The sequence below is a fragment of the Dermacentor silvarum genome, chromosome 4, assembly GCF_013339745.2.
Source record: "Dermacentor silvarum isolate Dsil-2018 chromosome 4, BIME_Dsil_1.4, whole genome shotgun sequence".
NCBI lineage: Eukaryota > Metazoa > Arthropoda > Arachnida > Ixodida > Ixodidae > Dermacentor > Dermacentor silvarum.
The window spans coordinates 140,941,515-140,960,392 of record NC_051157.2 but is presented as its reverse complement, the minus strand read 5'-3'; the positions used below and the strand labels follow the sequence as shown (position 1 = coordinate 140,960,392).

At 45.2% G+C, this 18,878-nt stretch overlaps 1 protein-coding gene across 1 annotated transcript in view; it reads right to left on the bottom strand.

The window, feature by feature from the left end:
• The window catches only part of LOC119450685 (pre-mRNA-processing factor 6-like), a 77,499-nt gene that overhangs the window by 26,641 nt on the left and 31,980 nt on the right, over nucleotides 1-18,878 (bottom strand). The window contains 8 exon segments of the mRNA XM_037714198.2: nucleotides 5,167-5,334; nucleotides 6,430-6,555; nucleotides 8,613-8,740; nucleotides 11,431-11,495; nucleotides 13,627-13,721; nucleotides 14,363-14,494; nucleotides 17,458-17,539; nucleotides 18,102-18,196. Of these exon segments, the coding sequence (XP_037570126.1) occupies nucleotides 5,167-5,334; nucleotides 6,430-6,555; nucleotides 8,613-8,740; nucleotides 11,431-11,495; nucleotides 13,627-13,721; nucleotides 14,363-14,494; nucleotides 17,458-17,539; nucleotides 18,102-18,196 (891 nt within the window).

The window sequence follows — 18,878 nt, the reverse complement described above, 5'->3', positions numbered from 1 at the left end:
GTATGACTTCTTTTCTATTTTATTTCAAAATTTCGTCATGGGAAATCGCGCGGAAATGATGTAAAAAATGTTTATCGAAGCTAAGGTGGCGAGGAGTTTCTCGAAAATAGCGAAAAAACGGCATTTTTCAAGCCGCGATATCTCCGCAACCGCGTAACCTAGCGCCGCCATCTTGGTCTCTATGGATAGCGCGATTCTCCGTCTTCAAATCTGGCGCCTCGTCCAGCTGCACCAGGCAAGAGCAAGCGCACAGCAAGCAAAAGTTTCAAGGTCTCGCGGCGGTTTCTGATCGGCAGTGCGTGCCACGTGACTGTACGCGGCTCCGGATTGGTCTCCCGGGCGGTTGCCCTTAGCAACCGGCGGAAAGGTCGTCTGCTCGCCGCGCTGACGGCGCTAAGGAGCCGATTTCGCGTCTTTTCAACTCGTCGCGGCGTGGTTTAGAGATCGTATCTCACTCATGATAACGGACCGGCACTCGCTTGTTAGAGAAACGAAAAACGTTGTCAAGCTCGGCCCTTCTTAGCTTGGAGAACGGCTCTCGTCTGTTATCACGGGCCAGCGATTGTTCAAGAAGAAACGCAAGACTGCGCATCAATTTGGTGCTCGTAAGTCGAAGCCACCGATCTCTGAAACAAAGTTTGCTCCGGCGACTTCAGCAGTGACAATGACGGTGGCATGCAGCGCGACGCGGACGTGCAGCTGAGCACCTCAAGCACGGATGGAACATCGTTCGCGCGTATTGGCGAAACTGTTCAGGAACCCAGCCGAAAAAGATGCCATGCGGAAAAAGAAAGCTACAAAAGCTCATCAGACCATCAGGTCAGATGGTCAAGCGATGCCGCATCGCAAAGAACACAAAGGACTATAACCCTGGTGCCTATTAAATTTTGACAACTTTGAACCTTGTTTTCTCAGTACAGTTTTTTTGGCATGTTGCTCAGCTCGTGGAGCAGATATCTTGGTAACTACTTTACACATTTTGATTGCGTTTGTTTTGTCAGACTCACTGAACTGTACTTTAGGGGATAGCGCTCTTCTTTTTTTATCCTAGTGTTTTAAGAATTCGTAGTAGGGTTCCTTGTTTGCAGTGTAAGCATGCTCACTGCAGTGGGACTGGAGAAAACATAAACTACAAATTTTAGTGTTGAAAAAAAATTATTTTGAGAACGTTATCCCCTTCTGCATACATTTGGCTGTGCATACAGTATTTAACAAACTTTTCACTTGATTTCGTAAATCCTCCAGTCCCTCCACGAGGTTCAAGAAAGAAATAATTTGTCTAGCAAAAAGTTTTCATGGTACCGCTTTGAAATTTTTATGAAAGCATCATAGAGCCATTCTTATTCTATGTACCAATTTTCATTGACATCCACCAAGAAACAAGAAAGTTGATACCGAAAGCCGCGTCCCCCCTTAACTTGGTTCGTAAATAAATCCCAGTTGTCTTGAACGCTACGATTGTCGAAGTCGATCAAAAACGCGTCGACAAACCCGCACAAGTCCGTGTTGATTGCGTCAAAGTTTGCATGTTTGAAATCACGAATAGTTTTGCTTTTGTTTTTGTCTTTAGGCCGCGATAACTTGATTTCAAAAGTTAAGATGGAATGATCGCTCAAACCCGGAAGTACAGCAATATCGGAAGCAAGATCGAAGCAAGCAAGATGTTGAAGTTTGTTACATAGAGGTTTAACTGCATTAGGCTGAGCAATGGAACATTTGACTTTCAGTTCATTTACTTTACCAGAACCCCCAAGGCCCGGTGGCATTACAAAGGAGAGTGGTAAAGGTCAGAAGCAATGAAGCAAGGGAGAATTGTTGGTTTACAATGTTAGCTAACATTGTGCAAAAACCGAATGGTGCCATGCATGGAGGTTATTGATCTGGGAGATGATTACAGTCCTATTAAGTTTGTGGAATAAATGAGTTAAGGCAAGCCTTTGTGCGACATCTGCTAAGATCAGCCTTGTTACTGTGATTGATGCGTGATGAAATATTAGAAGATGGGGAAATTAGGCCGAAGCAGAGCTGCGAGACAGATAATAAATTTTGTGAAATAAACATAGCAGGCAATGTTTGCAGTGGGTTGAAAGTCAGAGCAGGTATAGAAAAGCAGTTATATTTGCAGGAATTATTCAACAAAGGGTCTGACATAATTTTGTTTTTTCTGCCAACTTCACTTCCCAATTTTATTTCAGTTCAGCAGTTATGCATTGCAGCTGCAAGGTTGCACAGCATTTTACGTGTGTTCTGATCTTGCATCTTCTCTCATAGGTGACCACCCGAGAGCTCTGAGGGCACTGCCATAGGTGCTAAGCCTTATTGAACTAGCACCCAATCACACTTCAGGAGGAAAAGCTTGCAACTCCGCGGTAGATTAAAATGTTGGGGTGTGTGAGTACTTGAAGATCACTGAATCAAATCGAATAGTGAACATTCGGATAATTGGATTCGCGAATCGAATATCTACTATTTGATTTTTTAAATATTCAGTATGTTCGGTGTAAACACATGCACAGGGCCGCATTTTTGCATGCGCTGTGTAGCCCCTCATGCTCGATGCCGCACAAGTGGGCTCCTCATTTCCTTGTTTTCAGCACAAAAGGAGCGTCGAGCACACTGCGGGTGGGGTGCCACGGCTGACACAGTCGCGGACTTTGTCTCTACGAGCGCTTCTGCCCTGCTGCATGTGCTCCCTATTACCTAATGTAGGGACTGCTCACACACTGCCCGAACGGCACAATTGGCGGAATGGTGCCGCATAGGCCGGGGCCCGCCTTTGTCGGTACAAGGTTTTTCCAAGTCGTCAGGACTGATAGAAACGATAACGTGACACAAACAGAGGGGACGGCAAGAGCTGCTGATGATGTTGCTGTGGCGATTTGCGGCCTTCGTCACCGTTATGTTTTCCTAGATGTGAAGTTTTTTTTCCGTGGTCCCTTGAAAAACGTATCAATGGGGTTCTAATGTATGCAGTCGAATCTCGATAATTCGAACACGAAGGGGCTCGAAAATTTGTTCGAATTAAAAGAAGTTTGAATTAAAGGAAGGACGTATTATTGAAGTATTCGAGCACCATAGCACGATGCACGAACAGTGCGAGTAGTGAAATATCACGGCGCGCGAGCGCATAGCGAGCACAATCGTTCACGCCGGCCAATACTCCATTCCCGATAACGGCAGAAAACGAAACTTCTGGGAGCGGACGGCGCCGGGGACAGGCGAGCGTGGAGTCCGCCGAAGGTGAGGGAGGAGGGTGGCAGGGAAGCGGATTTAGCCTAGGCAACTCCGCCGCTTCGGCGGCTCCCTTCGCCCTCTCTCAACTCCCTCACCTTCAACTGTCTCCGTACGCGCCCGCCGCCGTGCCGGCACTGCGGTACAGCTGGCCCGGCGTAGATTAGCCCGCTCCCTGAAGTTTCGTTTTCTGCCGTTATCGGGAAACGAGCGTTTGCCGGCGTGGGCAGTTTCGTTAGCGGACTGGGCCTCCGCCACTGCATTAAGCGGTCTCTCCTAAGCTTTTGCTCTATGGCGGTGTCGGAGGCGCCGCTGCGTTATTTGGCGTGCTGCTGAGAGCATTGTCGGTCCGTGGTATGTTCGAATTACCGAGTGTTTTCGCCCATTGAAATACACATAACTTTGACGGGACCACAGCGTCAGTTCGAATTAACGAGATACGAGTGTATAAGCATTCATCTAGTTCCCAACCCTGCTAGCCTCTAATAAAGGCTAGCAGTAACTATTTATTTTCTATATTTACAGCTCCTGTAGGAACATAAGTGAAGGGTGAAGGAATAGCATTCAAAATACTGGGATATTACATGTACAGAACGACATACACTGCGCTCATGTTGAAAAGTTTGATTCAATAGGTAACAAATGGTCACAAAGAGTTAAATATAAACAATGAGGACAAAAAAGGAAAACAATAGCAACCACTCTCCCTTCTGCCCAGGCTGACTCAAAAGATAAATTCTGGTGCTTGAAAGAAAATTAAATGGCAATTTCCTGAGGGACTTTATTCTTTTTACAAATTGTTTGAGGAAAAAATGTGTAGTTTAATAACTTAATAAAAATAACTGATCAAATATATGTGCTGGTATCCATGTGAAGTGATACTCAAAGTAAAGCAGTTAATTAAATGCTTTTCAACTAACAGCAATGCCTTTAGCAAGCGTCGCACTAAGTTGCCGTGACTCTCCAGGTTTTAGATTCTTTAACAGGTGGAAAATCGAGCCGAACCTGACAATGAAATGGCACGGAATGGCGCCTGCTCTTTACCGTCGACACTAGCAGTGATCGAGTCACGTGATGCACGGTCCTTTCGTTCGTCTTGCAGATTGACCTTACGATAAGACACCAGCCCTACTGTACTTTTTTAGAAAAACTGGAAAGCAAAACTTCTTATGCAATAAATAAAAGATTGCCACAAAACACAGGTTCACTGTTAAACTTAGAATCTTATTGGCATCCAATACAACACAACATCGCTAATTCATTAGTTTCAGAGGGAAAAAAGCACTGGCTTCTTTCAACAGAAATTCTATTGATAAAAAAAGACTTTCCAGACCTTCATACATGTACTGTATGAAGGTCTGGTGTCTAATTTGGTGTCCCCTTTAATGAGAGTAGACCGTACTGTGTATCTCAAAATCTATGTACCTACATTATTGATAGCTTGTTATGCACTGCTAGGAGACTCTCGAGCATGTGCACCACTATATTTTTTGACCATAACTTATAAACATAAAATTTTGTGAAAACATTTTTGATAGTTAGGAAATTTGCAGGCGCAAGTTGGAATTGGCTAACGCAAAACAGGGGTAATTGGAGATCACAGGGACAGGCCTTCGTCCTGCAGTGGACATAAATATAGGCTGATGATGATGATGATGATATGATATTCGTCATTTTTTTCTTAATTGAATTCGATATTTGATTCGAAATCTACTACTCTGTACTTGCACACCCCTACATTATAACCTTCATTATTATAACCTACATTATAACCTTCACCTTTGTACGTACATCCACAAACGTATCCGCAATAATAGCAACCGACCCACAAGCCAGGCAGCCATGCCAAACCCGAGAAAGTAGGAAAAGAAGGCCTTGGTTTAATACACAAAAGCAGGCAGCATTCGAATGCAGGGCAAGAACGTCTCCCAATACCTTTCGGGCATTTTCGTAGTTCTCGAGTCGTGCCAGGGCCAGCCACAGCTCCACACTGGTGGGGCAGCACTCGACGGCACGGCTGAGCAAGATGCACGCGTCCTCTGGCTCCTCCAGCTCCACAGCTGCCTTCCACAGACGCACAGAGTTTGGAATGCTCTCCAAGGCCTGCGCAGAGGGTGTCGCAACAAAAGGTTGTCACTCTGTCACTACTACACTGTTGTGCATTCCCTTATGGCGTACTGGCATGATATTTTTGAGTCTAGATTTTGCGTAGATTTTTTTTTTTTGCTTTAAATGAAGATCCGGGACTCTAAACCCTAGGAAAAATACTGGCAAGCCTCCTCAAAGCGACCTAAATTAGTTAATATAGTAGCTTTTCTACAGACAGCTTCGGTTTAGTTTCGACTCTGTGGCGATGTCAGGATGCAGAAGATGGCCACGTGGGAGCAGGACATTGCAACGTTTTGGCACTAGTTCTGGCTCGCTCGGTCGTTTCCTGTGCTGCTACTCGATGTAAAAAAAGAATTTTAATTATGGGGTTTTACGTGCCAAAACCAGTTCTGATTATGAGGCACGCCGTAGTAGGGGACTCCGGAAATTTGGACCACCTGGGGTTCTTTAACGTGCACCTAAATCTAAGTACACGGGTGTTTTCGCATTTCGCCCCCATCGAAATGCGGCCGCCGTGGCCGGGATTCGGTCCCGCGACCTCGTGCTCAGCAGCCAAACACCATAGCCACTGAGCAACCACGGCGGGTGCTACTCGATGTAGCTCGATGTAGCAGCACAACAGACTAACGAGCAAACAGAAGCGAGTGTCAAAACGTCGCGATGGCATGCTTACACGTGGTCACCTTCTGCATCATGACATAACTACAGTCATCTCCTGGGTGACTGTGTTCAGAGACTGCCATTGCAGCCTCTGAACCTAACAACCAGGAAAAAACTTGACCTCTATATACATGATTCTTTAGGAACTAAATGGGCCCAGTTGTTAAGAGTGTAAGAGCCGGGAAAATGTAACAAACTGGAAAGTGTCACCAAGGTTCAACTGTATCTGTGTGGAGCTGGGTTCTACACACAGATTAAGGTGAAACCAAAGATTATGTCACCAACTAAAGCGAGCATTGCCCTTTTAAGGCCATGCCTACCATTACCCTTTACACTGTTTGTTTCACAGTCCCCCAACTTTCTTCCTTTATTTTTTTTCACAACCATCAATGGCATCCAGTGCAGTCACACATATTACACAAAGCGTACCTTGCGAAAGACCCTCTTCTTTGCCTTCAGCTCGCTCTCCAGCTCGGCAGCCTTGATCCAGAGCCGCACTGAGTTGGGGATCTGGCGCACAGCCTGCGCTATCACCGCCTTGGCCATGTCTATTGGCTGCAAAGCGGGAACACAGAATGTGGGGGACATGAGATAGAATAACATATTTAGCCCCGCAAAGCCCCAACGCTACTCCACATGAAGGAAATTTAAAACAGCTTTGTTCACCTTTATTTCTAGACACAGGACTCACATTGCATAGTAATTAGTAATGACCTAATTAGTAACTGGTTTCGTGAACTATCTAAAACTGAAAAGTTTCTCCAACATACCAAAAAAAAAATTAATATGGGCTTTCCCGTTAACATTCCTGCGCTTAAATGAGGGTTTGGAGGCGTCATTGAGTATATTGACAAGTGTACTTGTGTATCTTTCTCCGGTGATCGCTTTTCACCAGCTTACACAAGTTAAATGTTATCGCTCGGCGTAGGACGTGCCTGCATGTATTAGAATTTTCTCGAATCTTATCAATGGTTAGGCTGGAACCTTCGATGAGTCCTGTATAAAAGCCGACGCGCTTGACCTGCTGATCAGATTTCGCACATCACCAACAGTGCTCGCTGCTATTGTGCTTTGAGTGCAGCCTCTGCTTGTGGGCACAAGTTTGCCCAATAAAGGGTTAGTTTCGTGATTCACAGTTTAACTACTGTGTTCTTCACCTTTACAGCAACGTGACAATATCAAAAATGGTAAACGTCAGGCTATGCAGCATTTTAAATGATGGCTCAAGATCTGTTTGGGAAAGTGTGTAAGGGAGATGGTGCTAAGTATGGCTCAGTATGTAAACTTCAAATACAAAGCTGCACAGTGAATGAAGTGTCTCTTTAACGTTAAGCAGTGGCTGGACTCAAATCTTTAAAGGACGTCACTGCCTTAGGCTGGTACTTGTCCCTGAATGTCTTCAGTCCATCGCTTTCCCACAAGAGGTGATCAATCCATGTGAGAAAAGCACTGAGCAGAGACAGGTCACTGATGTAAAATAACTATAAAAGGTGAGCGGTCAGCAGGTTGTGCGTCACTATGGTGAGCAAAGCTTAATGATACATTGATCAGGGCAAATTGTTTAATTTGGCTGACAGCGTTCCAACAGTGCGGAGTACAGACAAAAGGCAGCACCCATCTGTCATGTGTGTTCCTTTCCATCTTCGCAACGATAACCCCAAAACCAAAAGTGTAGACGCAATCCACAGTTCAGGAGATGTACAGTAGCCGACGGATTTTTCGGACTCCAAAAATTCGGACTTGTTGGATATTCCGGACTTCATAAATGTACCGGCAGGATTCCCATAGAGCTAATGCATTTTCGCGACCGATTTTTCGGACGAATCTAGGTGCCAATGTTCAATTTTTCGGACTAAATCGCTCGCTCCGAGCCACGCTACCCGATCTTGGAGGCCAACGTTCGCGTTGAAGCGAGAGAATAGACAGCGCGAAGGTCAATTTGCCAGCGGTCATCGAGCGAGATGTGTTCATGTAACCTGTGCGCGCATGACACCGTGCTTATTTAGTTAGTAAGCGCATGTTTACAACTTTATACGGCCGATAAAACTAACCTCCTTACTTCGTATCGCTATCAATTAATTTGCTATCGCAATCGATGCTCCGCCTTTTGGCCGCAACTGCAACATTTTTTTTACACCGCCCTAAGCCTCATAATGTTTTTCTCTTGGGGGGGGGGGGGGGGGGGGAGTTTTTCCGGACTGTTCGGTTTTTCGGACTATTTTTCAGTCCCCGCGAAGTCCGAAAAATCGGTCGGCTACTGTACAAGGAACTGTACTGGCAGTGTCTACAAAATGCCATAATTATTTTGTCCTTGAACTTTTTTCTTTTCCGACATTTCTGCAGCCCCCTGCCTCTCTAAAGATCAGACAAAGAGTGCATTTTACACGCCCTTTTTTAGTTTGCTCGCCTAGGTTGCCATGCAACATAATGTGGGAATGAAACTGCAAGCAAGCATGAAGGCCCGTTTCGTACTAATACTGCAACAGCAATATGTAAAATGCATTGCTGCTGCACTCTTTCTCGTGCGGCATTTCTAGGCCTGCACTTTCTATGTCCGAGTAGAGATGTGCTCAGCACAAAGAAGAAACACATTAATAAAGCAAAACAATCACCTGCAGCCTGGCAGCTTCCAGCCAGATGTCCTCCGAGTTGGGGCACATTTCGCCCCCCTTCATGATCAGGTTCCTCGCGGTCTGGACCTTGCCCGTCACTTCTTCAAGACGTGCCGAGGCAATCCAGGCTGTGCAGTCATGGGGGTATAAGAAACCACAATGTAAGTGGCACAAAGGCACGAAGCTTGTAAGCTGCACGGTGGATGTGCACACAACTCAGGTACAAATAAATCCACACTTCAGGCCACATCAAGCATGAGGCCTCACGGCTCGATAACAAAAAATGGAACGCAACCATTACTTTCAGTTTCACAGGCACCAGGTGCGCTTAGAGCTTTTGAAAGAAATAACGCTAGAACATCATTTTTTTCTGCTAATTGTTGCCCGATCAATCAAGCTAATAGCTAAGCTAAAAAAGAAAAAGAAAAAAAGAAAAGAAACAGGAAAAAAAAGAAATAAAAAAAGAACATCTTTTTGAAAGAATTGGTTTTCAACTCAGCCAATTCGCTTTCACTTTATAGGCACCGGGCGCGGGATGAATTTGGACCGGTGGCGCCTTCATGCGGCTGCGCCGCGAATGTAATGGCATGTGGCGGCCGGGCCGCGCGCAGCAGGCGCTGCCGTGAAACCAAGTCTGATCAAACATGTTGCGTTTTTGGGTGCCACCAACAGTTACTGAAACATGACTGAAGCTGGTTAGGCCATTCAATTTAATCATTGTTCATCGCGGCATCACGTTTTCAGGTGGAAAGTCTGTATATGTGCGGTCTGTAGGCAACAGCTAGCGCGTACAGTGCTCAGCAATTGAAACGCGATACTCGAATCGCATGGTCGCCAGCGCTTTTTGCACTGACTATAAGCGCTGCGGACGCCAAACTGATACATTGTGTTGTAGAGTGAAAGCGAGAACCTTCGTAATGCATTATGACTGCATTTGGTCCAACGGCGCTCACCTGCGGTGCGAAAGAAAACAAAAAAACACTGGCAGCCGCGCGCTGCCAGCGCTTCAATCGCTGGGCACTGTACGTTTTCGACGCTGATTTGCTGTGGTCTAGTTGTTCTAATGTTAATAAAAGAGCCGTTCATACGCAAGAGCTTCGTGTCCCACTTGCCTGTCTTCGCCTCCGCAGTGTAACGGCTCCGGAGCTTGGGCACCGAAGGCGAACACTCAGATTTGTAGTCATTTTGCCGTCTTATCAGTGTATCAGTCTTCCTTTTAATGTACATTTTCCTTCCTAGCAATTCCCAACTCTGGTTGAGTCCGGCACATGACTGTGCTGTGCATCGACGGCGAACACCAACGCAGTAGCGTGTTCACACTCGCCGCCACCGACGGCTCCCGTCGCGCTAAGCTATATAAAATGGGCCGTGACTGAAGATTGGGCTAGTTTATAAGTAATTAAGAATGGGGAAGCATTGCAAAGATAAAAACTACAATGGAAAGAGAGCGGGAACTTACTGACACATGTGCGATCGGCGAAGCAGCTCAAAAAACAAAATAAGGAAGACGCATGTCTCCTTTTCTTTCTGTCCATAATTTCTGTGTTCTTCGCCTATTTACATGATTAAATACGCGAGAAAGTTAACGCGCACAGCAAAATAAAATCTGGAATATAACTGCTGGAGTTCTACGTCTTAGCTTGCCACGGTGAGCTCCGTTCGCATCGCAATTTGCGCTCGTTTTCTGCTTTATATACTACTTGATGGCACGAATGTGATCTGCCTCGTACAAGTGACGACCTTTCTCAAAAGCAGACACACGAAAGTGCGTTTTCCGGTGCGTCAGCCCTTAAAACCCGCAGTGCCAAATCACTGGAAGCACCGAGCGCCTTCATCCCGTCGTCTGCTTCACATGCCAGTGCTGTGACAGGTGCCGTTCGCGGCGCTGTTCGCCAGCATATCGCCGCTGGCGCCTTACAACGGCCGCCTAGTGCCTATTGAAAGCCCAAATTGGTACGCCAGCACCGATTTCATATATGATGGCCAGGAAAGTAACTTTTTTATGAATAGAACGTCTCCTGAATAGAGTATCACGTCCTTTTTTACCCTCTGAAGTAGAAAAGATATTGAAGTTATGTTGCCCTAATTACCAATGAGTTATTCAGTTTAATAGTGGGCCATACTGTGCTTCATAGAATTTGCTATTCCTCAGAAAGATGTGTCTGCAAGCTTTTTCACGTTGGAAACAGAAGGGTTTTCCGATGTCTATGGCAGGTAGGTTCTATGTGTTATCGTCAGCTTACTAGGGTCAGTCTGCGAGACACAAACCAAGCATCCAGTGACTCCACACCCCTGATCTCCTTGTAGCCATAATTGGCGCAATGCGGTATGCCCTTGTTTGGTGCTGGAAATAAACAGCAGGTGCCTTTTCACTATCAGGGTCAGCATCATTTGCTACCTGTGGAAACTTACGGAATCAAGAGGGCCAAGCTCCATCCACCTCTAACTACCATCCATGCACCTGGACGGTCAGCACACTAGTCACATGACATTTTTTCACCTGCCATGCAAATGCAATGCTAGTATTGTGACTCGTTGCTCGAAGCTACAACAAGAGACAAATGTACGTCGACGAATGGTGTCCATATTTGATTTGTGAATACAATTATTCAAACGTTCGTTATTCATTTTTATATTCCTGTATTAGAGTACTGGCACTCCCTAGGTAATCGCTGCTTAAAAGCGAATGTGGTGCTGTGGCCCATATTGATCAAGACTGTGCACAAAGCTGCTTCCATAAATACCGAGCAGAGGAAAAAGAGTAAATAAAAGACCGGTAGAATGAACTGTGATTGAGTAAGACTGTGTAAGCGCTCACCTGGAGGATGGTTGGGGTTGGTCTCTCTCACTGACTTGAGCAGTAGCCGCGCCTTCTTGATATCACTGCAAAATGGACAGAGTGGGAAGGGAACGTAAAAGAGAGCAGGCCAGTGCTCTTCACAAAATCCAAGGTACAGACATTTGTAGCTGCAAACAAGTTTCAGATAACGCATTTCTGCTGCCTCTACATTTTTTTATGGTAAGAAAATTCAATTAGCCTACTAATGTTTACAAGTTTACACGACCGATAAAAATACTATCCTTACTTCATATAGCTGTCTAATAATTTGCTATCGTAATCGATGCTTCACCTCTCGGGTGAAACTGGGACTTTTTTATTGAAGCTTTTTTGGGTCACTATTGCTTGCAATGCTTGAGCAAGGGAAACTGGCTACTTCAGCAACCAGAAAGTTATGCCCTGTTAACCTGCAGTTCCTTCAGAGAATGCGAAAGCGAAAAGTAGATTAGTGTAAGTGCAAGATCTCAACGATAGTGCACTGCAAACTGTGTCCACTAATATGGTACAAAGTGTGTTCTTACACAGAAGCTAACAATTGAGATGTCTCAAATGTGCCATTCAATTTCGTTTGCTACTACAGTAGAACCCCGCTGTTACGTTTTTCACGGGACCGTAAAAAAAAAACGTAAGAGCCGGGAAACGCAAGAGCCAGGAAACAGGAAAAATTGAGAAATGGGAGTAGTGTTGAACTGCACACAATATTATTTTAATTCTTACGTGCGACAAAAAGTAGTTTCGCCCAACAGCCGAAGTATCGATTGTGATGAGCTATACAAAGTAAGAATAGTAGTTTTATCGTCTGTATAAACTTGTAAACATTCGGTTATTAACTAATTAACAAACATGGTGTCAGCGCCCACAGGCAAACATGAACACATCACACTCGATGAGCGCGGACACGCGCAGTTAAGCGCCGCTGCAGAAGCGAGCGAAGTGACCTTTGTGCTGTTGTCTATCGCTTCAACCCAAACTGAGCGCCGAGAACACGCAGCACGCACAAAGCCACGAGCCGCCGACGTACCTACACTGCGTAGAATCTGCCCCCACGCAGATCGCTTTCAAAATACGGCCCGCGGGACCGCGCGCGCGCCGCCGCGCAGTATGATGCCAGAGCACAACGCTGCCCGCTACCCCCCCACCCTCGCTCCCTCGCTGGTGCCTCGAGCGCAACGGAAGGAGGCACGCTTCCTCCCTGCTTTTCTTTCGCGCGCTAGACGCGGTCGTCGGCTCCCCTCGCAAGCTTTCACTCGCACATTGAGCATACAGCCGCGCGGCTTCCCTCGCACGCTTTCACTCGCACATACAGCATACGGCGCGCGGCGACGTATGCTGTATGTGCGAGTGAAAGCGTGCGAGGGTAGCCGACGACTGCGTCTCGCGCGCGACAGGAAGCATACAGTGCGCGGCGACGGCGTTATCGCCCTTGGACTTTATACGGAACATCTATGAGCCAAAACCAATTTTAGGGCCGCAACGCGTCATAGACACCATCTCTGGAAAGCAAAAGCGGATATCAAAGGCCATACTTTTGCTGGCGGAAACCGAAAATACGTAATAAATGTCGCCCCCAGCACTTTGGGCGGCCAATGCCATCGTCAAGCAACCAAGCCAAGCGACATGAAAAGTCAAAATGGCTGTTCGGGCCGGCGCGGTGTGGCAGTTCGCAACGTATGATGCGGGAACGGTCCCACAGTTGCGACGTAACAGCGGGGTTACCAATGCATTGGGTTCTATGGGAGCTGTGCCGGGACCGGCCGAAAACGACGTAACAGCCGGGAAAACGCAGCACCCGGGAACGCAACAGCGGAGTTCTACTGTATTATTTTTCAGCTATCCAAGACATGTGGGCATTTCAACTTATAACAGCATATTTTTGTGTATCGAATTCTCACTGTATGAAGCTTCTTTCTAACCCTTTCGAATTCAATGTGTCCGGTTTCAATTGTACGTAAAATCGTATTGGGTGTGCTTCAAACAAAGACTCACAGTGGATGCAATGCGAGGAATGAACACATGCAGTAAGTGAATCATAAGACACCAAGGCTTAGTTTTACATCCCACTGTTCTTTCAATGTGGCTGATGGTATAAGCATAAAAAAAGAAGAAAAAATAAAAAAAATAAGAAGACTTATAGCAAGGAAAATCAGGTAGGAGAGTAAAATTACTTCCACACACCTTATGTCAGCCCCGTGGCTGGGAATCATGGACTGTAAGTCGGTCAGGTAGCCCTTGGGATCCACTACAGTCTGGCCACTGACAGAGTCAGACACCTGCAAGGTATTGAAGGCAGAGCAGCAACTTTGGTTTTAACGCTGTAAGTTTGACCAAATTAATCATTTAACCCCTAAATACGGGCTGCACTTGACCTGCCATGCTGCGCCGATATCAACCACGAAACCCTGGTTGCTATCAACACGATCATGGATGGTGACCACGCTTGAAGGCACGCCACGGCCCAGTCAAAACAAAACTACAGTTTGCCACAACCGCTGTGGATGAAACTGTAGTCACTGTTGACACGACCATGAATGGCAACTACGAAGTACTGTGGACATCGCGGCATCAGGCGTGGCATAACCGCAAGAGCAAAGGCAATAAAGGCACAAACAGGTACGAAGCATTCTGGCATTCCTGTCGCTCCCTTCCCGTACGGTTACCACTGATAACTAGGGCAATCCAGACTCTGCTGTTTCATTTTAACACTAGAGCCGCTTTTGCTGTTTTGTGTCGTACATTTGCAGTGCTCTGTGCCTGCCCCACTCCTTGGGTTGTCCTAGTTAACCAGCGCGCGGCAAAATATGTCTGAATTAACAAGACTTTGGTGCCGTTAAATAATGCATACGCTTGCCCAGGGCAGAGGATGAGTCTGAGTTTTCCGATTACCAAGTTAGCGAGGTTTCACTGTACCAACCTGGTTGAGCTTGATGTCCATGAGGGTGTTCCGAGCTTGACCGATCTTGCGCAGATCAAGGTCGGCCGACGGAGTGGCCCAGCCAGGAGTGGACGTGCCTGGGAATGGTGTTGTCAGCCCTCCGCCATATGCCTGCACAATGGTTATCGACATGCTCATCAAGCTGTGCCACATAAATGAGCCACAGCTCCGAGCTCCTCTAAAGGACATGAAAAAAAGTAAAATGAAAAGAAAAAAAGCACTAATGGTCTTGGTGGCAGGCAAAAACAACAACACATACCCACTTCAAGCGGTACAAGAAAGTTAATTTTTTGCCAACTTTGCTTCGAATCAGCAAGTCTGCTGTGCCTGAAGAATTGGCTGACAACTATATTCTTCATTCCAACAGAAGAACAAACTTAGCAAGAGAATGCAAGTCCTGGCTGTCATTTTCGCATACCGTATTTACTCGAATCTAACGCACACTTTTTTCCCTATAAAACAGGTGCAAAAATTGCGTGCGCGTTAGAATCGAGTACGACCCTAAATCTGCGCTACCATATAGCCATTGGCATTTCAAAATGGCCGCCTCGTGCGCTCTTCGAGCCTAGCTGCCCTAACTTTCACCATGTGCTGCAGTACTTGTGCTTAGGCGTCTGTCTTCACGTTTTCTGCATTTGCTCTATCAGTGTGAACTGCTGAGTTCATCACGATGCCACATTTAAAAGGAAAGTGATCGTGTGCGCGGAGACGGATGGAAATCGGGCCGCATCACGGGCATTCGGCTCATCCGAAACTAGCGTGCAGGACTGGCATAAACAGGACGAGAGGATTTTCGCCAGCAAAGCAACGTGGAAGGGTTTCAGTGTACCGAAGCGGATCGTATTGTGCAACGATCCACTCGGCGATACGATCGCCTATCTTGAAAGTGATCTGCGACGGAGAGAGTCGGCCACGCGCTGTGTTTTCACCGCTTATATTTCGCGCTGAAGCGAGAGGCGTGCTAGCACGAAGGTCAATTCGCTCGCCGCGCTTCGTCACTCGCATTTTGACAGCTAGTTTCCATGGTCAACGAGCGAGATGTGTTTATGTTTGCCGGTGCGCACGTGACACCGTGTTTGTTAATTTAGTTAGTAAGCAAATGTTTGCAAGTTTATATGGCAGATAAAACTGCTATCCTTATTTCGCATAGCTGTCTACTAATTTGCTATCGCAATCGATGCTTCGCCTTTCGGACAAAACTTTCGGGCGAAACTTCCGAGAAAGTTGCATTTCTGTATGAAAGCATGAGGTGCGTGGTACTGTAAAGGATTTTTTTTTTTCTTTTGTCACGGAAAACGGGTGCGTTAGAATCGAGGGTGCGTTAGAATCGAGTATATACGGTATGTCTTATATAATTATGTCTCAGTCTAAGTATTATGATCACACGGCCCCATTATTCAACCAATATCACATATTATCATTTGACTACTTACGTCACCCGAGCATTTCATTGTGTGGTTATAGGGTTGTTAGATTCAACCATCCATTCAACTCATCCATATTTTTCTCGTCTTCGCGTTGTACAAGAAATGTAACTGCAGGTCATTTTAATCTTGCACCATGTAGCAATGTATACGGAGAATGTATGCTACAGTTCACAGGCATTAAAACCTGGAACCCAGTGGAAATAATTAATTCCTCGAACTTCCCTAGTGCCCTGAAAGAATATTTTCTTTCTTTGTTAAAGACAGAGTAAATCATGAATTCCTTGATAGATCTGTACAAAGCAAGATGAATTATATTTCTTGAGAATATTTTCTGCTTATTCTACGTAATTATTGTTACGCGATTGTGTTGTTTTATTATGCATTGAAATGTCATAGTGCTCTCATTTTGCTAATTATGTACGCATTGAATTTCAAAAATTGTGTGCTTTATCAACCAGTTCAGTACTAATTGATATTGTTTAGCATTTTTGTGGGTATTATCCTGTATTTAGCATTTTGTGGGTATTGAGATAGGTATTCTCCTTTATTTGAACTGTGGCCCTTACAATGTTCTTTGATACTCTGATGTATTGACTTACTTTTAGTTGACTTGTGAATTGACAATCAACAACTTTGTATATACAATTAGTATAGCTCATTTTTCTTATTCCTGCTGTGCTAGGATTTCCTTTATATTTATTTATCGGACCTTCAACTAGCCTTCGGCTACAGGTCCGACAAGTGTTTGTTACTTGTGTATAATAATCTGGAAAAAAAAAATCTTCTCATATATGTTCCAGCAGAGCTCCATGGTTGCTTTTCATGATTGTTGAAAATAACAAACAAAACACATCCTTTACAGTGGCTGTATTGGTGAAACCACTTTAAAATGCAGCAATCCAGTGTGGCACTTCACTCACAAGGCATTCAAACACTTTTGAGCAACCTTTGGAACTTAACGCTCTTAACGATAATCAGTGAAAGCACACATAATTTATTGTTGACCCTTTGTTATCAAGGTGTTCACTACAATCCCTCATCATTTGGTGAGAACAAGATAGTGGTCAAAAGGTCCAGCCCGAGGCAAGAGGTCAAAATACATGACAAAAACAGGCAAAGAGTAAGCAATGCATACAGACAGCTACGGCATTGTACATCATGCACAGCCAGAACGTTTTACCTTGGCACCATGTCAAAAGCACGTCACTACTTGCCGCAAGCAGCATCAAAGCAAAGAACATTCGTAGCCTGTTATACGGTGCAAGACTTGGTGCCTTTAAAACGCAGTGCATGGCAGCGTCCAACACTGCTCTGAATTGAATAAATGGCTTAGTATGGTTTGGCAGTTTCTTCTGCAAGAAAACTGCTTTGCTATATCCATCGTTAGGGAAGTACTGCTTTGCTAAAGCAAGGTAACAAATGCAAGCATTACATCTATGGTGAGCTGAGAGAGAATTTCGTTTTGTTCATTACATACATTACAGCCCATTTCATTACAGCGAGGCTCACCAGCCATCACCCCTCTCTCCTTATCCCACTCAGAAGTAGCAATACAGAGACGCGATAGTCTGGCCGTCTTTTTCCTGATCATTAGAACCTCCCTCTCTCGGTTAGCCTGTTGGCACCTATTGCCACATAGCCTCCCACCTGCTGCCGTGGGTCCAGCGTGGTCACAGCCTCGGAGCCAATGCCTGCCTTGGAGAGGATGGAGTCCGGCATGGGCGTGAACCTGGGGGCATTGCAAGTGCACATGACTGACACATTTGGATGACACAGCCTGGTTATGTCGCAACATGCCATGTCCTAGCCACCCCCTAATAAACTACCAGTCACAGATAGAATGATCTGCACCACAGAAAAACAAAAAAATATTATTTTCTTTTTCTGTGGTGCACAAAATGTTGATGCAATGGCAGCGAATATTCCTGCTGCCATTATACACTAGTTCTGCAGCATAGGTGGCGGTGCTGCTGATAAATCTGAATAATTCATCAAAACTGAAAAATACGATTCTGGAAAATCAGTTGATGATTTTATCTGTGTTCATTTGAACTCGATTGTGCAAATAATTTTTAAGGCTTTTTATACACATTAAAAACTCATAAAATTGTTATCACTACAAGGATCATAAAGCTTTAAATGTTGGGCATTTTACAATAACATACTAAAATTTCACAGATAAGTATATAGGTAAGTGCACTATCTATTTGCACAGCATCACCTGCGCTCACTACATAGAAGGTTGTCGCAACCAAACGTAACGGAATCAAGAAAACTAAGAAAGCGCTTACTTTTCAGGACGAGGGTTTCGCTGCCGCTTGTTGCGGGCATCGCCAACTTCAGGGATGCTCTTCCAGTCATCCATGGTTACTTGTGACAAATCTCTCTGCACCGGAGAAAACAGGAAATGCCTGTAAGCTCAAAGGCATTCGACCCTGTGCTAGCCGTCCCTCATCACATTTGCTGTCAAGCAATAAGCTCAGGATTGGGGGTGGCACTGCAAAGAAGTGCACCCTCAGTGTCCGCAAACCTGTGGGCCTGGTTACTGAAAGGCTAGCTTACCCGCAAAACTTAAGGCGTCCAGTGGCTAAGCATGCTTTACAGGCAAAACTTTACCAGACGCACGAAATTATCACAAAATTTGGCACAAGTTCAGACACGTATTCTTAGATTAGATAGAAACAAACACTAAGAACAGTGTTTGTTCTTGCACAGCCAGTAATATATTTGATTTGCTTCGAATCTTTGTACCTAACCGAATATTCGAACATTTTCAAATAGCTAGTTTCAGAATCGAATAAGTATGTATTAAATACGTAACAGTATTCGATAATGTTCGAAATTTTCGAATAATTCGCACACCCTTAATTCTCAGCTGCTATTACCTTTACAAAATTTTCATGAGTCAATTAGTTTGATGTGTATTTTTGTAGGCACCGTCAACTGCTACAAGAATGGGAAAAGAATGAAACAGGTAAAGCTAGTAAAAAGGAATCACAATAAACAAACTGTTTTACTGGGCAACCAGCAGTGGCAACCAGCAGTATGGAGCATAATTATAAGTAAAT